This window comes from Staurois parvus, unplaced genomic scaffold, assembly GCF_062004578.1.
Source record: "Staurois parvus isolate SC_StPar_1 unplaced genomic scaffold, SC_StPar_1.0 ptg000193l, whole genome shotgun sequence".
In the NCBI taxonomy this organism is placed as follows: Eukaryota; Metazoa; Chordata; class Amphibia; order Anura; family Ranidae; genus Staurois; species Staurois parvus.
The window spans coordinates 844,839-865,857 of NW_028317989.1; the positions used below are offsets into that span (position 1 = coordinate 844,839).

Consider the following 21,019-nt stretch of genomic DNA (forward strand, 5'->3'; position numbering starts at 1 on the left):
TTCTGCTAAGTGAATATCTGAGTTGGTTACATTGTCCTGTAAGGAACCGTTCCTAGTGTTGCGCAAGGATAAGGTTGTGCTTAGACCTAGGGCTACCTTTCTGCCCAAGTTGGATATCTCATTTCACCATAACCAGGATGTTGTTCTGCCATCTTTCTGTCTGTCTGCTAAGCACTCTAGAGAGGTATTTCTTCACTGCTTGGATGTGGTACGCGCTGTACGAATTTACCTGTTGGCTATGGCCTCCCTTAATGTTTCAGATTCTCTTTTTATTCTTCCTCTCACAGGGGACATCCTACTTCTCTTTCCACTATCACTCTCTCTGCTGATGCCAGCTTCAGCCATTAAAAGCTAAAAGCAGGGTCTTATAGCTTTGTTTGTGGGCTTGTTGGCAGTTTGTTTGTTGTGTTGCCTGCCCTTCTTTTTTGCATTGCTTTTGGATGTCCCAGTTGCCTAAGAATATGTATGTGTCCTGTACTGTGCCATCCAGAAAAGTTTTTTTGACTTACCTGTTAAACCTGTTTCTTGGAGTACAGTACACAGGACCCTCCCATCCATCTCTGTTTATCCTTATTGCTTGATGATAAACATTAGAGATAAGCGAATCGAACATGGCGAAGTGGAATTCGTTTCGAAGATCAGGAAAAATTCGATTCGCGCCGAATCCGAAAATTAGCAAACTTTGGATGCACGAATCGAATTTTCCCAAAAATGGCGGCGACATGTGTGGCGACGAAGCGGGGATCTCTGGGAAGGCGCGCAGACAAGGCGCGCTGACCCATAATGCATTCATTCATGACATGTGATCGCATTAGCCAATAAGCAGCCAGCCAGCCAGCACTGTGTAATGGTGGAGCTATAAATTGCGGCCATCTTACAATTCTCCATTAGCCTCCGGTCATTCAAGAGAGACAGACCTCTGTGTATTAGGGACAGAGTTAGGGCCACAGAGACTTTAGGGCCACAGAATCGTTACTTAGGGACACAGAATCGTTACTCAGGGACACAGAATTGTTACTCAGGGACACAGAATCGTTACTCAGGGACAGACACAGAATTGTTACTCAGGGACACAGAATTGTTACTGAGGGACACAGAATCGTTACTCAGGGACACAGAATTGTTACTCAGGGACACAGAATTGTTACTCAGGGACAGACACAGAATTGTTACTCAGGGACACAGAATTGTTACTCAGGGACACAGAATTGTTACTGAGGGACACAGAATCGTTACTCAGGGACACAGAATCGTTACTCAGGGACACAGAATCGTTACTCAGGGACAGACACAGAATCGTTACTCAGGGACACAGAATTGTTACTCAGGGACACAGAATTGTTACTCAGGGACACAGAATCGTTACTCAGGGACACAGAATTGTTACTCAGGGACACAGAATTGTTACTCAGGGACAGACACAGAATTGTTACTCAGGGACACAGAATTGTTACTCAGGGACGAAGAATTGTTACTGAGGGACACAGAATCGTTACTCAGGGACACAGAATTGTTACTGAGGGACACAGAATCGCTACTCAGGGACACAGAATCGTTACTCAGGAACACAGAATTGTTACTCAGGGACACAGAATCGTTACTGAGGGACACAGAATCGTTACTGAGGGACACAGAATCGTTACTGAGGGACACAGAATTGTTACTCAGGGACACAGAATTGTTACTGAGGGACACAGAATTGTTACTCAGGGACACAGAATTGTTACTCAGGGACACAGAATCGTTACTCAGGGACACAGAATCGTTACTGAGGGACACAGAATCGTTACTCAGGGACACAGAATCGTTACCCAGGGACACAGAATCGTTACTCAGGGACACTGAATCGCTACTCAGGGACACAGAATCGTTACTGAGGGACACAGAATCGTTACTCAGGGACACAGAATTGTTACTCAGGGACACAGAATTGTTACTGAGGGACACAGAATTGTTACTGAGGGACACAGAATCGTTACTGAGGGACACAGAATCGTTACTCAGGGACACAGAATCGTTACTCAGGGACACAGAATTGTTACTCAGGGACACAGAATCGTTACTGAGGGACACAGAATCGTTACTGAGGGACACAGAATCGTTACTGAGGGACACAGAATCGTTACTCAGGGACACAGAATCGTTACTCAGGGACACAGAATTGTTACTCAGGGACAGACACAGAATTGTTACTTAGGGACACAGAATTGTTACTCAGGGACGAAGAATCGTTACTGAGGGACACAGAATCGTTACTCAGGGACACAGAATTGTTACTCAGGGACACAGAATTGTTACTCAGGGACACAGAATCATTACTCAGGGACACAGAATCGTTACTGAGGGACACAGAATCGTTACTCAGGGACACAGAATTGTTACTCAGGGACACAGAATTGTTACTGAGGGACACAGAATCGTTACTGAGGGACACAGAATCGTTACTGAGGGACACAGAATCGTTATTCAGGGACACAGAATTGTTACTCAGGGACACAGAATTGTTACTCAGGGACACAGAATCGTTACTCAGGGACACAGAATCGTTACTCAGGGACACAGAATCGTTACTCAGGGACACAGGATCGTTACTCAGGGACACAGAATTGTTACTCAGGGACACAGAATTGTTACTCAGGGACGCAGAATTGTTACTGAGGGACGCAGAATCGTTACTGAGGGACACAGAATTGTTACTCAGGGACACAAAATTGTTACTCAGGGACACAGAATTGTTACTCAGGGACAGACACAGAATTGTTACTCAGGGACACAGAATTGTTACTCAGGGACACAGAAATGTTACTGAGGGACACAGAATCGTTACTCAGGGACACAGAATTGTTACTCAGGGACACAGAATTGTTACTCAGGCACACAGAATTTTTACTCAGGGACAGACACAGAATTGTTACTCAGGGACACAGAATTGTTACTCAGGGACACAGAATTGTTACTGAGGGACACAGAATCGTTACTGAGGGACACAGAATCGTTACTCAGGGACACAGAATTGTTACTCAGGGACAGACACAGAATTGTTACTCAGGGACACAGAATTGTTACTGAGGGACACAGAATCGTTACTCAGGGACACAGAATTGTTACTCACGGACACAGAATTGTTACTCAGGGACACAGAATCGTTACTCAGGGACACAGAATCGTTACTCAGGGACACAGAATCGTTACTGAGGGACACAGAATTGTTACTCAGGGACACAGAATCGTTACTCAGGGACACAGAATCGTTACTGAGGGACACAGAATCGTTACTGAGGGACAAAGAATCGTTACTCAGGGACACAGAATCGTTACTGAGGGACACAGAATCGTTACTCAGGGACACAGAATCGTTACTCAGGGACACAGAATTGTTACTCAGGGACACAGAATCGTTACTGAGGGACACAGAATCGTTACTGAGGGACACAGAATCGTTACTGAGGGACACAGAATTGTTACTCAGGGACACAGAATCGTTACTCAGGGACACAGAATCGTTACTCAGGGACACAGAATCGTTACTCAGGGACACAGAATCGTTGAATTAAAGAGTATGTCAGACAACACGCAGAGGAGTGGCAGAGGAGGCAATGTTTCAGGAGCGAGCAGACGTGGCAGCAGAGGAAGGGGTCGAGGCAGCACTAGTCGCAGCCAGAGGCCAGTGCTCCCGGTGTCATCCAGCGGTCGTGTCTCCACCGACAACCCTGCCGTCATAGATTGGTTGGCTCGGTCATCTTCCTCTTCCCAGGTCACCTCTGACACCTACAGCCAACGGTCGGTGGGTACGTCAGACACAACCGTTAGTTGGCATGGCCCGGGAGCAAGCCCACTGAAATCACGTGTCCTCGACCTGCCCCTGTCCTTTGGTGTTCCCTCACCAAGCGAAGTATCGCATGCTGTGGGCTCAGCCCCACTGTACAGTGAGGAAGAGCTAACAGAGGGCGGTCAGGAACGGGGGGAGACATCCGCCTCTTCAGCAGCCAGGCGAAGAAGTACTGGCGAGGAGAGTGGCTCGGTAGCCGGTCTAGAGACAGGTCTGTCTCCTGACCCACACGCAGCCGAGGGGGCTAGTAGTGAGGCGGAGACCCTAATTGATGATGATGAGGCTGATCGCACTTGGCAGCCTCGTCGTCATCAGGCTATTGCTTCCGCATCATCAGGAGAAGAGGGTGCCAGCTTGGCAGCGAGCAAAACAGTCGGTGGGTTGCCCAGGAGGCAGCAGGGTCGCAGCAGTGTCAGTGGAGGCAAACGGCCATGGAGTAGAGCACCAGCTCCACTGCAGCCTACCACCACGGCCAGTAGTGGTGCCGGTGTGCACGGAGGAAGTAGCAGTCAGCCAGTGAGGAGTAGCGGGGGCAAAGTTTCCTACTCGGCGGTGTGGCAATTTTTCGTCAAGCCGCCCGAGGAAGTAAACGTAGCCGTATGTCGACTATGTGGCCAGAAAGTCAAGCGTGGCCAGGGGGCCAATGTTGGGACTACAGCGTTGCGTCAGCATATGCAGCGTCGCCATTCGGTGGCCTGGGAAAACCGTGATAAAGATACGGCGGTTCTGCCTGCCCCAGCCCCCGCTCCATCACCCGCTCCGTTACTTGCTCCGTCACCCGACGTCAATCGCCCTCTATCAGCCAGTCAAGGCTCCAACACCTCTGCTGAGGGGAGTTGTCGCTCGTTGGCATCTTCCGCTCGTTAAGATGCTCCTTCTCCTGCTACTCCTCTTCACGGATTCCGTCAGCAGTCTTTCTTGGAATCCGTTTCCAAGAGACAACAGTTTGCGAGCACGCACCCGACGGTGCAGAAGCTGAACGTCCTCCTGTCCAAGTTGCTGGTGCTGCAGTCCCTCCCTTTCCAAGTGGTGGACTCAGCACCTTTCCGAGAAATGATGGCTTGTGCCGCGCCGCGGTGGAGAGTGCCAAGCCGGCATTTCTTCGCCAAAAAGGCAGTGCCAGCCCTGCATTCACATGTAGAAGAGATGGTGGGCCAGTCTTTGAGCATGTCGGTCTCTGCCAAAGTGCACGGCAGCGCCGACGTGTGGAGCTGTAACTACGGTCAGGGACAGTACATGTCATTTACGGCCCACTGGGTGAACGTGGTGCCGGCACAGCCGCACCAGCAACTTGGACAGGTCACGCCGCTTTTGCCTCCACGTTTGCACGTCCTTGGTCCAGCAAAGATGTCTGCCTCTACCACCTCTTCTTCCGCCGTGTCCTCAGCCGCCACCCCCGTGCCAAGTCCCATTACCCGACCGGCATATCACATGTGCAGGGCGCAACGGTGTCACGCTGTGCTGCACCTGGTATGCCTTGGCGAACGTAGACACACAGGGGAGGAACTTCTGAGTGTAATGAACAGAGAAATCGACAGATGGCTGTCTCCGCGCAAACTGAAAATCGGAACCATGTTGACCGACAACGGAAAGAACATGGTGTCTGCTCTGCGTCAAGGAAGGTTGTGCCATGCGCCATGCATGGCTCACGTGTTCAATCTGGTTGTCAAGCGGTTCCTAAAATCCACCATCCCGCTGCAAGACATCCTTAAAATGTCACGTAAACTTTGCATGCATTTCAGCCATTCCTACACCGCAAAGCACACCCTCCTTGAGCTGCAGCGGCAGAACGGAATTCCACAGCATCGCCTGATCTGCGACGTTGCAACAAGGTGGAATTCAACCCTACATATGTTAGACCGCCTTTACGAACAGCGAAAGGCCATCACCGATTTCCTGATGTTACAAGCGGATAAAGGTACTCCCCTGTGTAACTTAGATGTCAGCCATTGGCAGCTCATGCGTGACACCTGCCGCTTGCTCAGGCCCTTTGAGGAGGCCACGCTATTCGTGAGTCGGCAGGACTATGGGATGAACGACGTCATTCCTCTGTTGCACGTCCTGGAACAAATGCTGTTAACAATGGCTGGTCAGGGTGCGGTAGACGTGGCGCACAGATCTCAACGCCACATGACCCCTGTGGGGGCAGGACAGGAAGAAGAGGAGGAGGTAGAGGAGGACATTGGTGCTCAGGAATTATTGAGTGAAATGGGTGGTTTTTCCACTCAGCTGACAGGAGTGGAGGAGCAGGAGCATCTGGTAGAGGAGGAGGAGGAGGAGACAGAGGACCCAGACGCACTGTGGCAGTATGCTGTGGAGATGGAGGCAGGGAGTCCCTCGCATTCCTTGGCACAAATGGCCCATAGCATGCTCGGTTGCTTGCGTAGCGACAGCCGAATAATAACCATCAGACAGAGGGATGACTTTTGGCTGTCCACCTTGTTGGACCCTCGCTACCGTTCAAAAATGGTGGCCTTTTTCACACCTGCTGAGAGGGAGGCCAAAATAACGTACTATAAAAACCACCTATGTAGTCAGTTGGTCTCTGCCTTTCTGCGCCAACGTCCATCCTCAGACACTGTGGGCCCTGTGCGCTCGCGTTCCGCTGCCATGGCAGCAGGGGAGGGGTGGGGTGGTAGGAGCAGTGGCAGCTCCACCAGCAGTGGCTGCCTCAGTCTGCAGTCGATGATGAGTAGCTTTCTTCACCAGCGCAGTGAGGAAACTACTAACCAGCCGCAGCAGCATCAGGTGGACCTGGAGCAGGACCTCAAACAACAGGCTTGGGCCTACTTGGACAGCACCCTGCCAACCGAGGTAGACAATCCCCTTGACTACTGGGCAACGAAACTTGACCTTTGGCCCCAACTAGCTGAATTTGCCCTTGAAAGGCTGTCATGCCCGGCCAGTAGCGTGGCATCGGAGCGCGTGTTTAGTGCGGCAGGAGGTATTGTAACTCCGCGGAGGACACGACTGTCCACCCAAAGTGTGGAGAGACTCACGTTTGTGAAAATGAATCAGGCGTGGATTAGTCTGGATTTCAAACCACCAGTTCCTGACACAACTGACTAAATCCGCCATGAATCATGCCCCAAACATGTTATTATTTTTAACATAGACCTCTGTATGGCCTTCAATTTAAGCTGCTTACGCTTCGCCACTCTGCCATGGGCCCCTGTACCGCCTCCTCTTGCTGCTGCCAGGTCCAGAGTGTGTCATGGGTCCCTGAACGGCCTCCCATTGCTGCTGTCTCCATCGCCACACTCTGCCATGTGCCACTTTCAGGTCTCCTCACACTGCTGGTGCGTTCCATTTTGTCATAGGGTGCTGGCAGATTACGGGCCTCCCATTGCTGCTGCCAGGCCCGTAATCTGCCATGGGCCCCCGTACCGACTCCTCATGCTGCTGCCAGGCCCGTAATCTGTCATGGGCCCCTGTACCGCCTCCTCATGCTGCTGCCAGGTCCAGAGTGTGTCATGGGTCCCTGTACGGCCTCCCATTGCTGCTGTCTCCATCGCTACACTCTGCCATGTGCCACTTTCAGGTCTCCTCACACTGCTGGTGGGTTCCATTTTGTCATAGGGTGCTGGCAGATTACGGGCCTCCCATTGCTGCTGCCAGGCCCGTAATCTGCCATGGGCCCCCGTACCGACTCCTCATGCTGCTGCCAGGCCCGTAATCTGTCATGGGACCCTGTACCGCCTCCTCATGCTGCTGCCAGGTCCAGAGTGTGTCATGGGTCCCTGTACGGCCTCCCATTGCTGCTGCCAGGCCCGTAATCTGCCATGGGCCCCCGTACCGACTCCTCATGCTGCTGCCAGGCCCGTAATCTGTCATGGGCCCCTGTACCGCCTCCTCATGCTGCTGCCAGGTCCAGAGTGTGTCATGGGTCCCTGTACGGCCTCCCATTGCTGCTGTCTCCATCGCCACACTCTGCCATGTGCCACTTTCAGGTCTCCTCACACTGCTGGTGGGTTCCATTTTGTCATAGGGTGCTGGCAGATTACGGGCCTCCCATTGCTGCTGCCAGGCCCGTAATCTGCCATGGGCCCCCGTACTGACTCCTCATGCTGCTGCCAGGCCCGTAATCTGTCATGGGCCCCTGTACCGCCTCCTCATGCTGCTGCCAGGTCCAGAGTGTGTCATGGGTCCCTGTACGGCCTCCCATTGCTGCTGTCTCCATCGCCACACTCTGCCATGTGCCACTTTCAGGTCTCCTCACACTGCTGGTGGGTTCCATTTTGTCATAGGGTGCTGGCAGATTATGGGCCTCCCATTGCTGCTGCCAGGCCCGTAATCTGCCATGGGCCCCTGTACCGACTCCTCATGCTGCTGCCAGGCCCGTAATCTGTCATGGGCCCCTGTACCGCCTCCTCATGCTGCTGCCAGGTCCAGAGTGTGTCATGGGTCCCTGTACGGCCTCCCATTACTGCTGTCTCCATCGCCACACTCTGCCATGTGCCACTTTCAGGTCTCCTCACACTGCTGGTGGGTTCCATTTTGTCATAGGGTGCTGGCAGATTACGGGCCTCCCATTGCTGCTGCCAGGCCCGTAATCTGCCATGGGCCCCCGTACCGACTCCTCATGCTGCTGCCAGGCCCGTAATCTGTCATGGGCCCTGTACCGCCTCCTCATGCTGCTGCCAGGTCCAGAGTGTGTCATGGGTCCCTGTACGGCCTCCCATTGCTGCTGTCTCCATCGCCACACTCTGCCATGTGCCACTTTCAGGTCTCCTCACACTGCTGGTGGGTTCCATTTTTTCATAGGGTGCTGTATGGCCTCCCATTGCTGCTGCCTCCACCGCCACACTGTGGCTCCACACTCTGGTTTTGGCCCCGTGACTGCCCAAACGAGTGAAGTGTGCGGTGATTCTAAGATCGACAGCACTCATCTGCATGTCATACTGACTGACAGTATTATTTCTCTTCCCCAGCAGACTCCAAGGGCATTTAAATTAAAGGTACAGTGTTCTGCACTAATATAAAGGCTCTCTGAAGCCTAGAAACACCCTTTTTATAAGTTAAATTCGCAGCGAATATATTCGTCTCGAATCAAATTTATTCCGCGAATTCGCCAAATCAGCCGAATCGAATTTTTGAATAATTCGCTCATCTCTAATAAACATCAATGGGAGTTCTTACAGTTCTATTTGCCAGTGTCCTATCACTTGAAGGTAGTAACATATAACCCAGTTGGCTAAGAATATGCCCGTGTCTGGTACTATACTCCAAGAAATAGATTTTACAGGTAAGTCAAAAATCCTTTTTTTTCCCCCCAAAGGTCCATTGTTACAATCATTTGATCAATCCTAGTGGCAAAAAATATGTGTCAGTATCGCTAAGGATGGTGGTTGCATAACAAAAAACTATTCAGATGTATTAATTAGCAGAGTTTTGCTACAAAATAACATGTTGCGTTGTGAGAACAATTCTATTTCTTCATAGCCTACCAACACAGACAACATCTGCATCGAATTTCTCCTATAATGGACAGAGGTCTGAAACATCTGGGAATACCATACTAACACCTACAGACAGAACTTTTCGGCTAAGCACAGGTAAAATAAATAAGCAATGTTTTTTTTCTGTATATTGACAAAAAAAACAGTTAATATGTTTGTCTAGCCAAAACCCTGTCAAGTGTTTTTTCCTTGCTGCCACTTTCCCCTGGAGAAAAAAACAGGAAGTGAGAAGAAAATACATACACACACTCATAAACAGGTTGACCCCGCCCCCTACTTAACCCCCAGAACGTTATCTATAAATTTGAGTCCCACCCTAGTGTGTGTGTTCTATAAGTAAATACTCCTACTCCAGGTGGGCACATGTGATGCCATGAAGGTAGTCAGATAAGAAAAATTAGTTAGTACCGTATTTTTCGGACTATAAGGCGCACATAAAATCCCTATATTTGTACAAAAATCGGCAATGCGCCTTCTATTCCGATGCGCCTTATGTATGAACAGTGTATGTTCACACTGTGCTGAACAATCTGTCAAAATGTTTTATTATGACTTTGGTAAGCGACGAAGCCACTCCCCTTGCTTATTCGAGCTTATCCTGGCGACGATAAACGACGATAAACCAATCAGAGCCAAGCAATCAACAACAAATCAAAGCTTTTTCACTTACCGAAAACTACATTTCCTGATATGTACTGTGCTTCCAAATTAAGGACCCCAAAATGGCACCTGTTAAGAGACCTGTTAAGAGACATGCTTACGATGCGGATTTCAAACTCAAGGCCATCAGCCAAGCAGTACAACATGGGAATAGAGCAGCAGCGAAAAAATTCAACATTAATGAATCAATGGTACGGAAGTGGAGGAAACAAGAAGATGACCTGCGTCAAGTAAAGAAGACGAAGAAGAGTTTCCGAGGGAACAAGGCAAGATGGGCACAATTAGAGGACAAAATTGAGCAGTGGATTATTGAACAGAGAACAGCAGGTAGAAGCGTCTCTACAGTCTCCATTCGACTTAAGGCAACAGCGATGGCACGAGATATGAAGATCAACGAATTTCAAGGAGGTCCTTCTTGGTGCTTCCGTTTTATGAAAAGGCGTCATCTCTCCATCCGCACAAGAACTACCACTTCGCAGCAACTGCCAAAGGATTATGAAGAAAGGATGGCCATCTTCCGCACTTACTGCAAGGACAAGATCATCGAAAAGAAGATCCAGTCAGACCACATCACAAACATGGACGAGATCCCTCTCACCTTTGACATCCCCGCGAACCGTACTGTAGAAAAAACAGGGACGTCTACTGTATCTATACGCACCACAGGGAATGAGAAATCATCCTTCACTGTAGTTCTCGGTTGCCAGGCTAATGGCCAGAAACTACCACCCATGGTCATTTTTAAGAGGAAGACTTTGCCAAAGGAAACATTTCCTCTTGGGATCATCGTCAAGGTCAATCCAAAAGGCTGGATGGACGAGGAGAAAATACTTGTGGTTGCCACCGCACCAGCTTGTACTGCACTTATGGGACCCGCCACGTCATCAAGTCATACTGCAGTGCTGGTATTATTATTATTATACAGGATTTATACAGCACCAACAGTTTGCTCAGCGCTTTATAATATAACAGAAGACAATACAGCAATAATACAGTTCAATACAAGAGGATTAGGAGGGCCCTGCTCCTTGGAGCTTACAATCTAAGAGGTATGTGAAAGACCAGGATGTACTAGGTTGCTAGTGCTTGCCAGTTCACCAAAAGGTAGTGTGGCACTAGTACTGGCACTCTGCTGCATATGAGAGTCATCATTTACCGGCAAGTGCTAACAGAGATCAGGCCTGATTCTGCGAACACTGTGGTTTTGTGTGCAATGTATCAAGTGACAGTGACCTACTGACACTGCACTTGCTGGGGGAGAAGGGGGTGGTAAGCGTAGGGGCTAAACGCAGGTGCTGGCAGGTGCCGGGGCTGATCCCGCTAACGCTGCATTTTTTGGGGACGCTATTCTAATGTGGATGCTGGCATAGTGCTGATCTGAGTACTATGTGACATACAAAAATTGTAGCACCCACCATTTTATTCACTAGGGTGTCTGCTTTAAAAAATATATAATGTTTGGAGATTTAAATTAATTTCTTAGCAAAAAATACAGATTTTTTTCATGTGAACAAAAAGTATGAGAAAAGGCTTGATCTTCAGGTGGTTAGAAGAGTGAGTGATGTGTGGCATAAACTTCTAAAACTCCCCCCAAAAGGACCCCTTTTTGGAAAGTAGACACCCCAAACTATTTGCTGAGAGGCATGTTGAATCAATAGAAGAATTTATTTTTTTACCACAAGTTTTTGGAAAATGACAAAACAAATTTTTTCTTTTTTTACACAAAATTGTCAAATAAATGATTTACTGCTCACACATGCCATGGGCATATGTGGAATTACTCCCCAAAATACATTCTGCTACTTCTCCCAAGTATGGGGGTACCACATGTGGGAGACGTTTTGGCAGTCTAGCCAAGTACAGGGCCCCAAAATCCAATAAGCACCTTCAGGCTTTTAAAGGGCTTTATTTCCTCATTAGACTTCCTGACTACCTATCACAGTTTCGGAGGCCCTGAAATGCCAGGATAGCACCAACCTCCCCCCCCCCCCCAAATGACCCCTTTTTGGAAAGTAGACACCACAAGGAATGTGAAAAGAAGCATGGTGAGTATTTTGTAGATCTCATTTGTTGCCACAAGTTTTTGGAAAATAAAGAAAAAAAACAAACATATTTTTTCTTTTCATTTTTTATATTTTAAAACCTTTGAAAAAATTTGATCTGCAAAATATTCATCATGCCTCTTTTAAAATTCCTTAGGGTGTCTACTTTCCAAAAATGGGTCATTTGGGGGGGGGGTTTGGTGCTATCTAGGCATTCCAGGGCCTCCGAAACTGTGGTAGGTAGTGAGGAAGTGAAATGAGGAAGTTACGCACCTTTCAAAGTGGTCGTTGGATTTCAGGCTCCTGCATGTGGCTAGGCTCCCAAAAAGACTCACACATGTGGTATCCCCATACTTGAAAGACATTGCAGAATGTATTTTGGGGTGTAATTCCACATATACCCATGGCTTGTGCAAGAAATATATAATTTACATGACAACTTTGTGTAAAAAAAATGTTGTCATTTTCCAGAAACTTGTGGAAAAGAATAAATCTTCCATGGACTCAATATGCCTCTCAGCGGATAGTTTAGGGTGTCTACTTTCCAAAAAGGGGTCATTAGGGGGTGTTTGTACTGTCCTGGTATTTTAGCACTTCAAGAAATGTGATAAGCAGTCAGAAAGTAAAAGCCGTGTAAACTTCATTATCTATACCGGGTGTCGGCAACCCGCGGCTCCGGAGCCGCATGCGGCTCTTTTTCACCTTTCCTGCAGCTCCGGAGCACAATGCCCACCAGGTGACAGGCAATAGGGTCGGCAAGCCGCAGCTCTTTTAATGCAGCTCTTCTGTGTGCTGGGCGCCCGCTGGCAAACATTGGCTGTCAGGATGTAGGCGGGGCAGCGTGACGAACTCCTCTCCTCTCACAGTCCGCCCTGAAGACCAGAACGGCGCGGGAACACAGCGAGAGGAACGCGCGGAGCAAAGGTAAGTGAATTGACACAATATGGGGAATGAATTACTATAGGGGGGATGAATTACTATATGGGGGATGAATTACTATGGGGGATGAATTACTATGGGGGATGAATTACTATATGGGGGATGAATTACTATGGGGGATGAATTACTATATGGGGGATGAATTACTATATGGGGGATGAATTACTATGGGGGATGAATTACTATATGGGGGATGAATTACTATATGGGGGATGAATTACTATAGGGGGGATGAATTACTATGGGGGATGAATTACTACAGTTGTGGCCAAAATTATTCAACCCCCAATGCTGTAAAGGGGTTTAGGGACTATAGTGTACATTTGGAATTGTATTCAGAATCAAATCCTACAAGGACGTTGTAACTACCCAAATGCAACTAAAATGACATCAATTGTTTATGTAATACAGTAGTAAATGGTTCTTATGTGGTTTCTTCATTGCCACAATTATTCAACCCCTTAAAGACTACCACTCTGAAGAACAGAGGTTCATACAGGTGCTTTCCATCAGGTATTGAAAACACCTGTGGATGTCACCGAGCAGCAATCAAGCATAATAAGCACCAATTAGGCAGCTTTAAAATGACTGTGATACTCAGCTCCTTCTAGACATTTACTGGTGTGGTTACAAACATGGTGAAGGCAAGAGAATGGTCCAGGAAGACAAGAGAAGAGGTGATTTCTCTTCACAGGAAGGGCAATGGCTATAAGAAGATTGCAAAGATGTTAAACATACCAAGAGACACCTTAGGAAGCATCATTCGCAAATTCAAGGCAAAGGGCACTGTTGAAACGCTACCTGGTCGTGGCAGAAAGAAGATGCTGACTTCGACTGCTGTGCGCTACCTGAAGCGTAGAGTGGAGAGAAGTCCCCGTGTGACTGCTGAGGAACTGAGAAAAGATTTGTCAGATGTGGGTACAGAAGTTTCAGCCCAGACAATAAGACGCACACTGCGTAATGAAGGCCTCCGTGCCAGAACTCCCAGGCGTACCCCCTTGCTGTCTCCAAAGAATAAGAAGAGTCGACTGCAGTATGCCAAAAGCCATGTGGACAAACCACAAAAGTTGTGGGATAGTGTTCTGTGGACTGATGAAACAAAATTAGAACTGTTTGGGCCCATGGATCAACGCTATGTTTGGAGGAGGAAGAACAAGGCCTATGATGAAAAGAACACCTTGCCTACTGTGAAGCATGGTGGAGGGTCAATCATGCTTTGGGGCTGTTTTGCTTCTGCAGGTACAGGGAAGCTTCAGCGTGTGCAAGGTACCATGAATTCTCTTCAGTACCAGGAGATATTGGATGGAAACGTGATGCAGTCCGTCACACACCTGAGGCTTGGGAGACGTTGGACCTTTCAACAGGACAATGATCCCAAGCATACCTCCAAGTCCACTAGAGCATGGTTGCAGAGGAAAGGCTGGAACATTTTGGAGTGGCCATCGCAGTCACCAGACTTAAATCCGATTGAGAACCTCTGGTGGGACTTAAAGAAAGCAGTTGCAGTGCGCAAGCCTAAGAATGTGACTGAACTGGAGGCCTTTGCCCATGAAGAATGGGCGAAGATACCCGTAGATCGCTGCAAGACACTTGTGTCAAGCTATGCTTCACGTTTAAAAGCTGTTATAACTGTAAAAGGATGCTGTACTAAGTACTAAGATTGAATGTCACTTGGGGGTTGAATAAAACTGATAATGCTGTGAGCACAGAAAAGACATTTGTGGTTATTTCATTATAACTGTTATGTTATATTTGTCTGACCTACAAGTGCCTCTTTAATGTAAATGTAAGCAAGATGACTGAATGATCAAAAGCAATGTCAAACTGGCCAAAACACTCAATTTCAGTGGGGGTTGAATAATTTTGGCCACAACTGTATATGGGGGATGAATTACTATAGGGGGGATGAATTACTATATGGGAGATGAATTACTATATGGGGGATGAATTACTATGGGGGATGAATTACTATATGGGGGATGAATTACTATGGGGGATGAATTACTATAGGGGGGATGAATTACTATATGGGGGATGAATTACTATGGGGGATGAATTACTATATGGGGGATGAATTACTATGGGGGATGAATTACTATATGGGGGATGAATTACTATGGGGGATGAATTACTATGGGGGATGAATTACTATATGGGGGATGAATTACTATATGGGGGATTTATTTTATTTATTTATTTATTTATCGTGTTTATATAGCGCCAAAGGGTTTGCTCAGCGCTGTACAATGGGGATGAATTACTATGGGGGATGAATTACTATGGGGGATGAATTACTATATGGGGGATGTATTTTCAGTTTTAAAAATGTTTCTCTCAAAATAAATTTCAATCGTGGTTTTGGCGAGATTTGGCTCAGTTGAAAAAAAAGGTTGCCCACCACTGACCTAAGGCTATGATTGTGATTATGACGATACACTGTGGCCCTGATTAACCCTTTGCTTACTGGGCCCTTAAACCCCCTTCATGACCAGAGCGCCTTTTGCAATATATGCAGTGTCGGATTTGTTTTAAATGTTGCAATGGTTTTGCGGCTCCCAGTCTTTTTTTCCCTCTCGGAAACGGGTCCAAGTGGCTCTTTATGTCTTAAAGGTTGCAGACCCCTGATCTATACCATAGTTTGTAGATGCTCTAACTTTCACACAAAGCAATCAATATACACTTATTGGGATAATTTTAACCAAAAACATGTAGCAGAATACATGTTGGCATAAATTTATGATAACATTTTATTTCTTTGGATATTTTTTATGACCAAAATGAGAAAATATAGTTTTTCTTAAAAAAATATTTTTTCTTCAAAATTTTTTTGTTTATAGCGCCAAAAATAAAAAGCGCACAGGTGATCAAATACCACCAAAAGAAAGCTATATTTGTGTGAAAAAAAGGACATAAATTTAATTTATGTACCTTATTGCATGACCGCGCAAGTGTTCGTTAAACTAGTGCAGCGCTGTATAGCAAAAAATGGCGTAAATTGCAGTATCTATACCATAGTTTGCAGACGCTATAACTTTTACACAAAGCTTATTAGGATTTTTTTAACCAAATCATGTAGCAGAATACATTTTGGCCTAAATTTATAACTAGCTTTGAGTTTACTATATATTTTTTATAGCCAAAAGTAAAAAATATAGTTTTTCTTCAAAAATTTTTTTTTTTGTTTATAGCGTGCAAAATAAGAAGCGCACAGGTGATCAAATACCACTGAAAGAAAGCTCTAGCTACACACATCATATTGGAATAAAATTGCAATGAAAATTACCTTTCCTGTTGAATCTGCAGCTTTGTAATTTACTGTTAAATTTAATAAAATATGGCAACCTGGAAACCTTCTCTACACAGTGGTACAGAACTTCATCAGAAATGTCATTTCCTGCTCGTGTGTGATTGGCTCACTAATTTTCCCAGAAGTCTTCACTAAGATATGATTTTAGGCAACCTCTGGAACAAAAATTTTATTTTTGGTGAGATACTCCCAAAGGGTTAATTACTTCTAGAGGGATGCAGACCCTGCAACTTTTCTCAATAGAACACTGCAGGTGCATCAGCTGATTAATAATGAACACATAATTACCTTTCAGATTCAGTTCCAGTTCACACTGCACATCGCTCGTGATTTGCACAGGAATCGCACCGCATTCCTGTGCAAATCACATTTATTTATTTATTTCAGGTACTTATATAGCGCTGTCAATTTACGCAGCGCTTTACATATATATTGTACATCAGTCCCTAACCCTCAAGGGGCGTAGTACAATCTAAGGTCCCTAACTCACATTCATATACAAGGGCAAATTTAGACAGGATCCAATTAACCTACCAGCATGTCTTTGGATGCGATTTATATGCCAAAATTGTGCAGTTCCCTTTTTTTGTCAGCACCAGAATCGGATTGCATGGGTGTTCACACCCGTTCGATCCAATTCTAAAGATCGCATCGCGTTTTGAGAACCGATTTCGGGGTGTCGTTAACTTAACATACACACCCGCAGCGGTTCGCATGAACAGGGGGCGATTTTGATGCGGTGTGGGAATTGCACAGAAACCAGTCAAGTTCTGCACCGCATCAGTGTGAACTGACACTCTGCAGACCATAAATAGCATTTTCTTCATAGTAGAAACAGGAATTTGCAACAAAGTTTGTTAAAATCCTTCCAATGTACATTGATCACCCATAGGGGATTGCTTTTTGTTAATATATATATATATATATTACATATATGAATTTAATGCAGACAGTGTAAGTGCCTGGATTTAACTTGGAATCAGATTATTGCTGTTCCGTTTACATCCTGTACAGCAGATATTAGATGGGGAGGGAGAAGCAGTCCATGGAGCTATTTAGGTTTCCTGTAGTGCAATGTGCATGCTGATATTAGGAGAGAGCAGACTGACAGAGAGGGTAATGTTTGCTATTTGACTTTCACTGCGCATCAGAGGGACCAGTAAGTGAAAGTGAAACTGCAGCAGAGAAAGATCAGGCCTTGTGCTGAGGGGGCAGAACTGTGTAAATCATAGGTTTTGATGGAAAAAAATGCAAATCCTTTGAACATTTCATCTTTTTTTTAGCCTGAAGTTCATCTCTAAATATGGTTTATATTTATAAGGATGCATCTTTGGTAAATAATGCAATAAGTGTTTTCTGGAATCTTTAGGTGGTGCAAGGGAATCCTGTGTTACCCCATGTAACAACACTGACCGTCTTAGGACCCTTCAGGTATGTGTGATTCGCTGTGAAATTTGGCATAACATTGATTTTTCTTTTTTTTTATATATATACATACTTTATATTATCTACAATTTAAAGTATTTCCACAAAAAGAGCACAGAAATGGTTGCTGCCACGAGTGGCTCTTGCTTGTCTCACACTTCAGTTGTTAAAGTCCAACAGGCCTCGTTTGAAATTTCTGTAAAAAGTGTTACTAAACCCAGGAGCCTGCATTCACTCGATCTGGTCTCCCATAGTACACACTACATGAAAATACAGTTATTTTACTAAATATAAACTGCTAAATAGCTTTTCTCATCAGCAGTATAAAGCAGTCTTGTGACTTCTATCGGTCTTCAGCAGAGCACTGATTAAAGCTTGTAGCTGATTCTGCTCTAGGAGGATGCAGAACCCCTGACCTCAGTCTTGACAGTGCTGATTGGCCCTGTGCTGATTATGTGCACTCTCCCAAGAAAAAAAAAACAATCTCCCTAGCAATACACATCAAACTGAGCATGTGCAGAGTGACTTCACATGATATGTCTTATCGGGAGGTAAGAGGGGGACACTGAAAGAAGGGGAGGATAAGAGAAGTCAGGATCAAACAGAATTTTTACACAATGCTGAGAATTAACCCCTTAGGTTCCACAGTTACTATATAAAGCATGCTTTATTGCATATATAGACTTATTTTACTGTTATTAGTTTAGTAACACTTTAAGATGGCCTTCTAGTAAACATTTATAATGTATGCTTACTGCTATGGTAGTCGACAATTTACGTGTTGCTTGTAGGTATTTTGACTAAGGCATTCTGTTATCCAAGTTAGGTTCAAATGTAACTGATAGGATCAATGTCTGTCTATATGTAGCCGACCTGTCCTCGTTTCTCTCACAACCGATCCGGGGAAATAAAGCTATTGACACAGAAGTGTTTAAGCCATATTTCTGAAGTTTAATACACTGAATAAAGGGTGATATACAGAACTCAACGGGTGTTTCTTAATCAGGATATCCAATGAAACATTACACTCTTATCAGTATAGATACGTGACGAACAGAAACTACAAATATCTGAGGGGTACCATATAAGGTGCATCCGTTTACAGAGAAGTGAAAATACTTTTTGAGAAACGAAACTTGAGCTGTGAGATATTTAAAATGGAGACATTATCTAAAATGGATGCCAGTTTAAAGTATATTTCCTTACAGTTGCTTCCTTTTGTCACAACATGACAATACACCAAATTTCTCAGTTGTTTCCAGTGGTATTTACTGGTACAAAGTTACCATCTTCAGGTACCTTCCCAGAGACATTAAGTTTAGACTTGCTACAAAACACCTCCCCTTCATTTGATTTGTTGCCTAAATTAAAACACTGCTCAGGTTCCATCATAAGTCCCAACACTTCAAATTTAGGCCTTGTAGAAAAATTTGTAAGGATAATACTCAGATTACCAATAAACATTGATATAACATTTTTAGGGACAGCATACAAAGGAATGTTCATGGTTTCAGGGTGGAGCATATTGCAAACCCAACATCTCTCAAGTACTGAGAGCTTGGCATACCTATACTTACATTTCAGCAGTGATATATTTTCAGTCAATGATCTTTTCTGCTCTTTTTTTTATTAGTTTAGTGTCATTCATATTGTCACTGTTGTGGTCACAAATTGGCGGCCATTCTTCTGGGTTATGGTAGCAGTGGCTAGTCCAGTAAGTCATTGTAAAAAATGATCACTGAGAAACAACCGATCAAAAGGAAGGTCTTCCAAGCCATCTGTGGATGAAGCAGCATCCTGAAGGTTGGAGGGCATTGATAGGTCTGTCTTCTTTCCTTGTTCCGTCTGTTGCTCCTGGTTCTGTGGTGATTCTGGGATCGTCTTTATTCTGGAAACATGTATCCAAACATTGGAATCAGCAGTCAGAACAATGTTTCCCATTAGAGCAGTCACTATGGTGGGTACCTCATACGGTGGATCTATGGTCTTGTGTGAAGTTCCTTATTCACCACCCGATCTCCTGGCTTGCACGGGTGGGTTGGATCATCTGTGGGAAGAGGAAACGAGAGAGATACATCACCGTATAAACCATTCAACATGCTAATCAATTTTTGGACATATCTCTCCTGGATTAATTCTAAATCATCTGGCATAACTACCAAAGGGCCTCTTGTCCAGGGGGTGGGGAATGGTCTGCTCATAAGAATTTCAAAGGGGGAAGGTTTAGTGACTATTACGTGCCATCCTCATCTCAGCCAGAACAGCTAACAGGTACACCTCCCATCCCTTAAATGTCTTACCTGTTGCCTTCCTTAATTTTTACTTCAGGGTCCTATTTGCCCATTCTATCTGACCGGAGCTCTGTGGGTGGTAGGGTATGTGAAACTTCCAGTCGATGCTCATCAGTTTGGCTACCTGTTGTGTAACCTTTTGAGGTAAATGCTGGTCCTTTGTCCGAGTCTATACTCACCGGATATCCCCATCAAGGGATGACTTCCTTTGCAAAGAATCTTTTCTTTATTTCATCTCGCACTACTTCCCAACCCCGATGTCCTATGCCATGGAACTGTGCTATGATAAAAAAAAAAAAAAGCACTGTGAGGTGGGAGTCCTATTATACCTCACTTTGACATTAGACCATTCGTGTCTAATGTCAACCCTTTTCAGTGCCAGTAATTGACATCCTCTGCAGTTGCTGTATATTGCCGTTCTTTAAGAAGAGAGTGTTCTGGTCGCATAGATGGATCTAAAATGGCTATAGACATTAGTGAGTTTTGTAGCAGTTGTTGCTGTAAGGCAGCATTCTTAGCAGTGTAGCCAGCAAATGCATTGCCTTTGGCTACAAAATCAGAGGAAGATGTGTATGCCATACATTTGATTACCGCTATGGACCTAGGTCTATGAATGGTGTCTAAAAGATTATTTATTAGGTCCACATATGACATTCCTTTTCCATCTACAGTAGTGAATCCCTGTCTCTGCCATATTGTTCCAGTCATTAACAACCCCAAAAGCATACCTAGAATCTGTCTAAACATTTACATCCTGATTCTCAAACAGTTCACAAGCTCTGGTTAAAGCTATCAACTCTGTCGCTTGTGCTAACTTGTAAGGGAGGGGTAGTACCTCATGAACAATATCAGGTAACTGAACCACTGTATACCCTGTTAAAAAGATATCATCTGAAGGGCTGGAACAAGAACCATATACAAATATATCCAGAGCCTCCAAAATGGGGGTTTATTGCATGTCTATTCTGAGTGGTGTCCTCATGTATTACCTGGACACAGTCATGTTCCTCGGGGAGTTATCAGTTTCACCCTTTATCCCTAACAAACAATTTAGCATAGCTAAGGGA

General features: G+C 45.5%; 1 protein-coding gene across 1 annotated transcript in view; it reads left to right on the plus strand.

Moving 5' to 3' along the window:
• The window catches only part of RNF212B (ring finger protein 212B), a gene marked incomplete at both ends in the record, with an annotated part of 81,037 nt that extends 63,344 nt beyond the window's left edge, over positions 1-17,693 (plus strand). Inside the window, 2 exons of the mRNA XM_089677865.1 lie at positions 9,272-9,384; positions 17,606-17,693. Of these exons, the coding sequence (XP_089533991.1) occupies positions 9,272-9,384; positions 17,606-17,693 (201 nt within the window). The remainder of the gene's footprint in view (positions 1-9,271; positions 9,385-17,605) is intronic.
• Between the last annotated feature and the right edge of the window lie 3,326 nt (positions 17,694-21,019).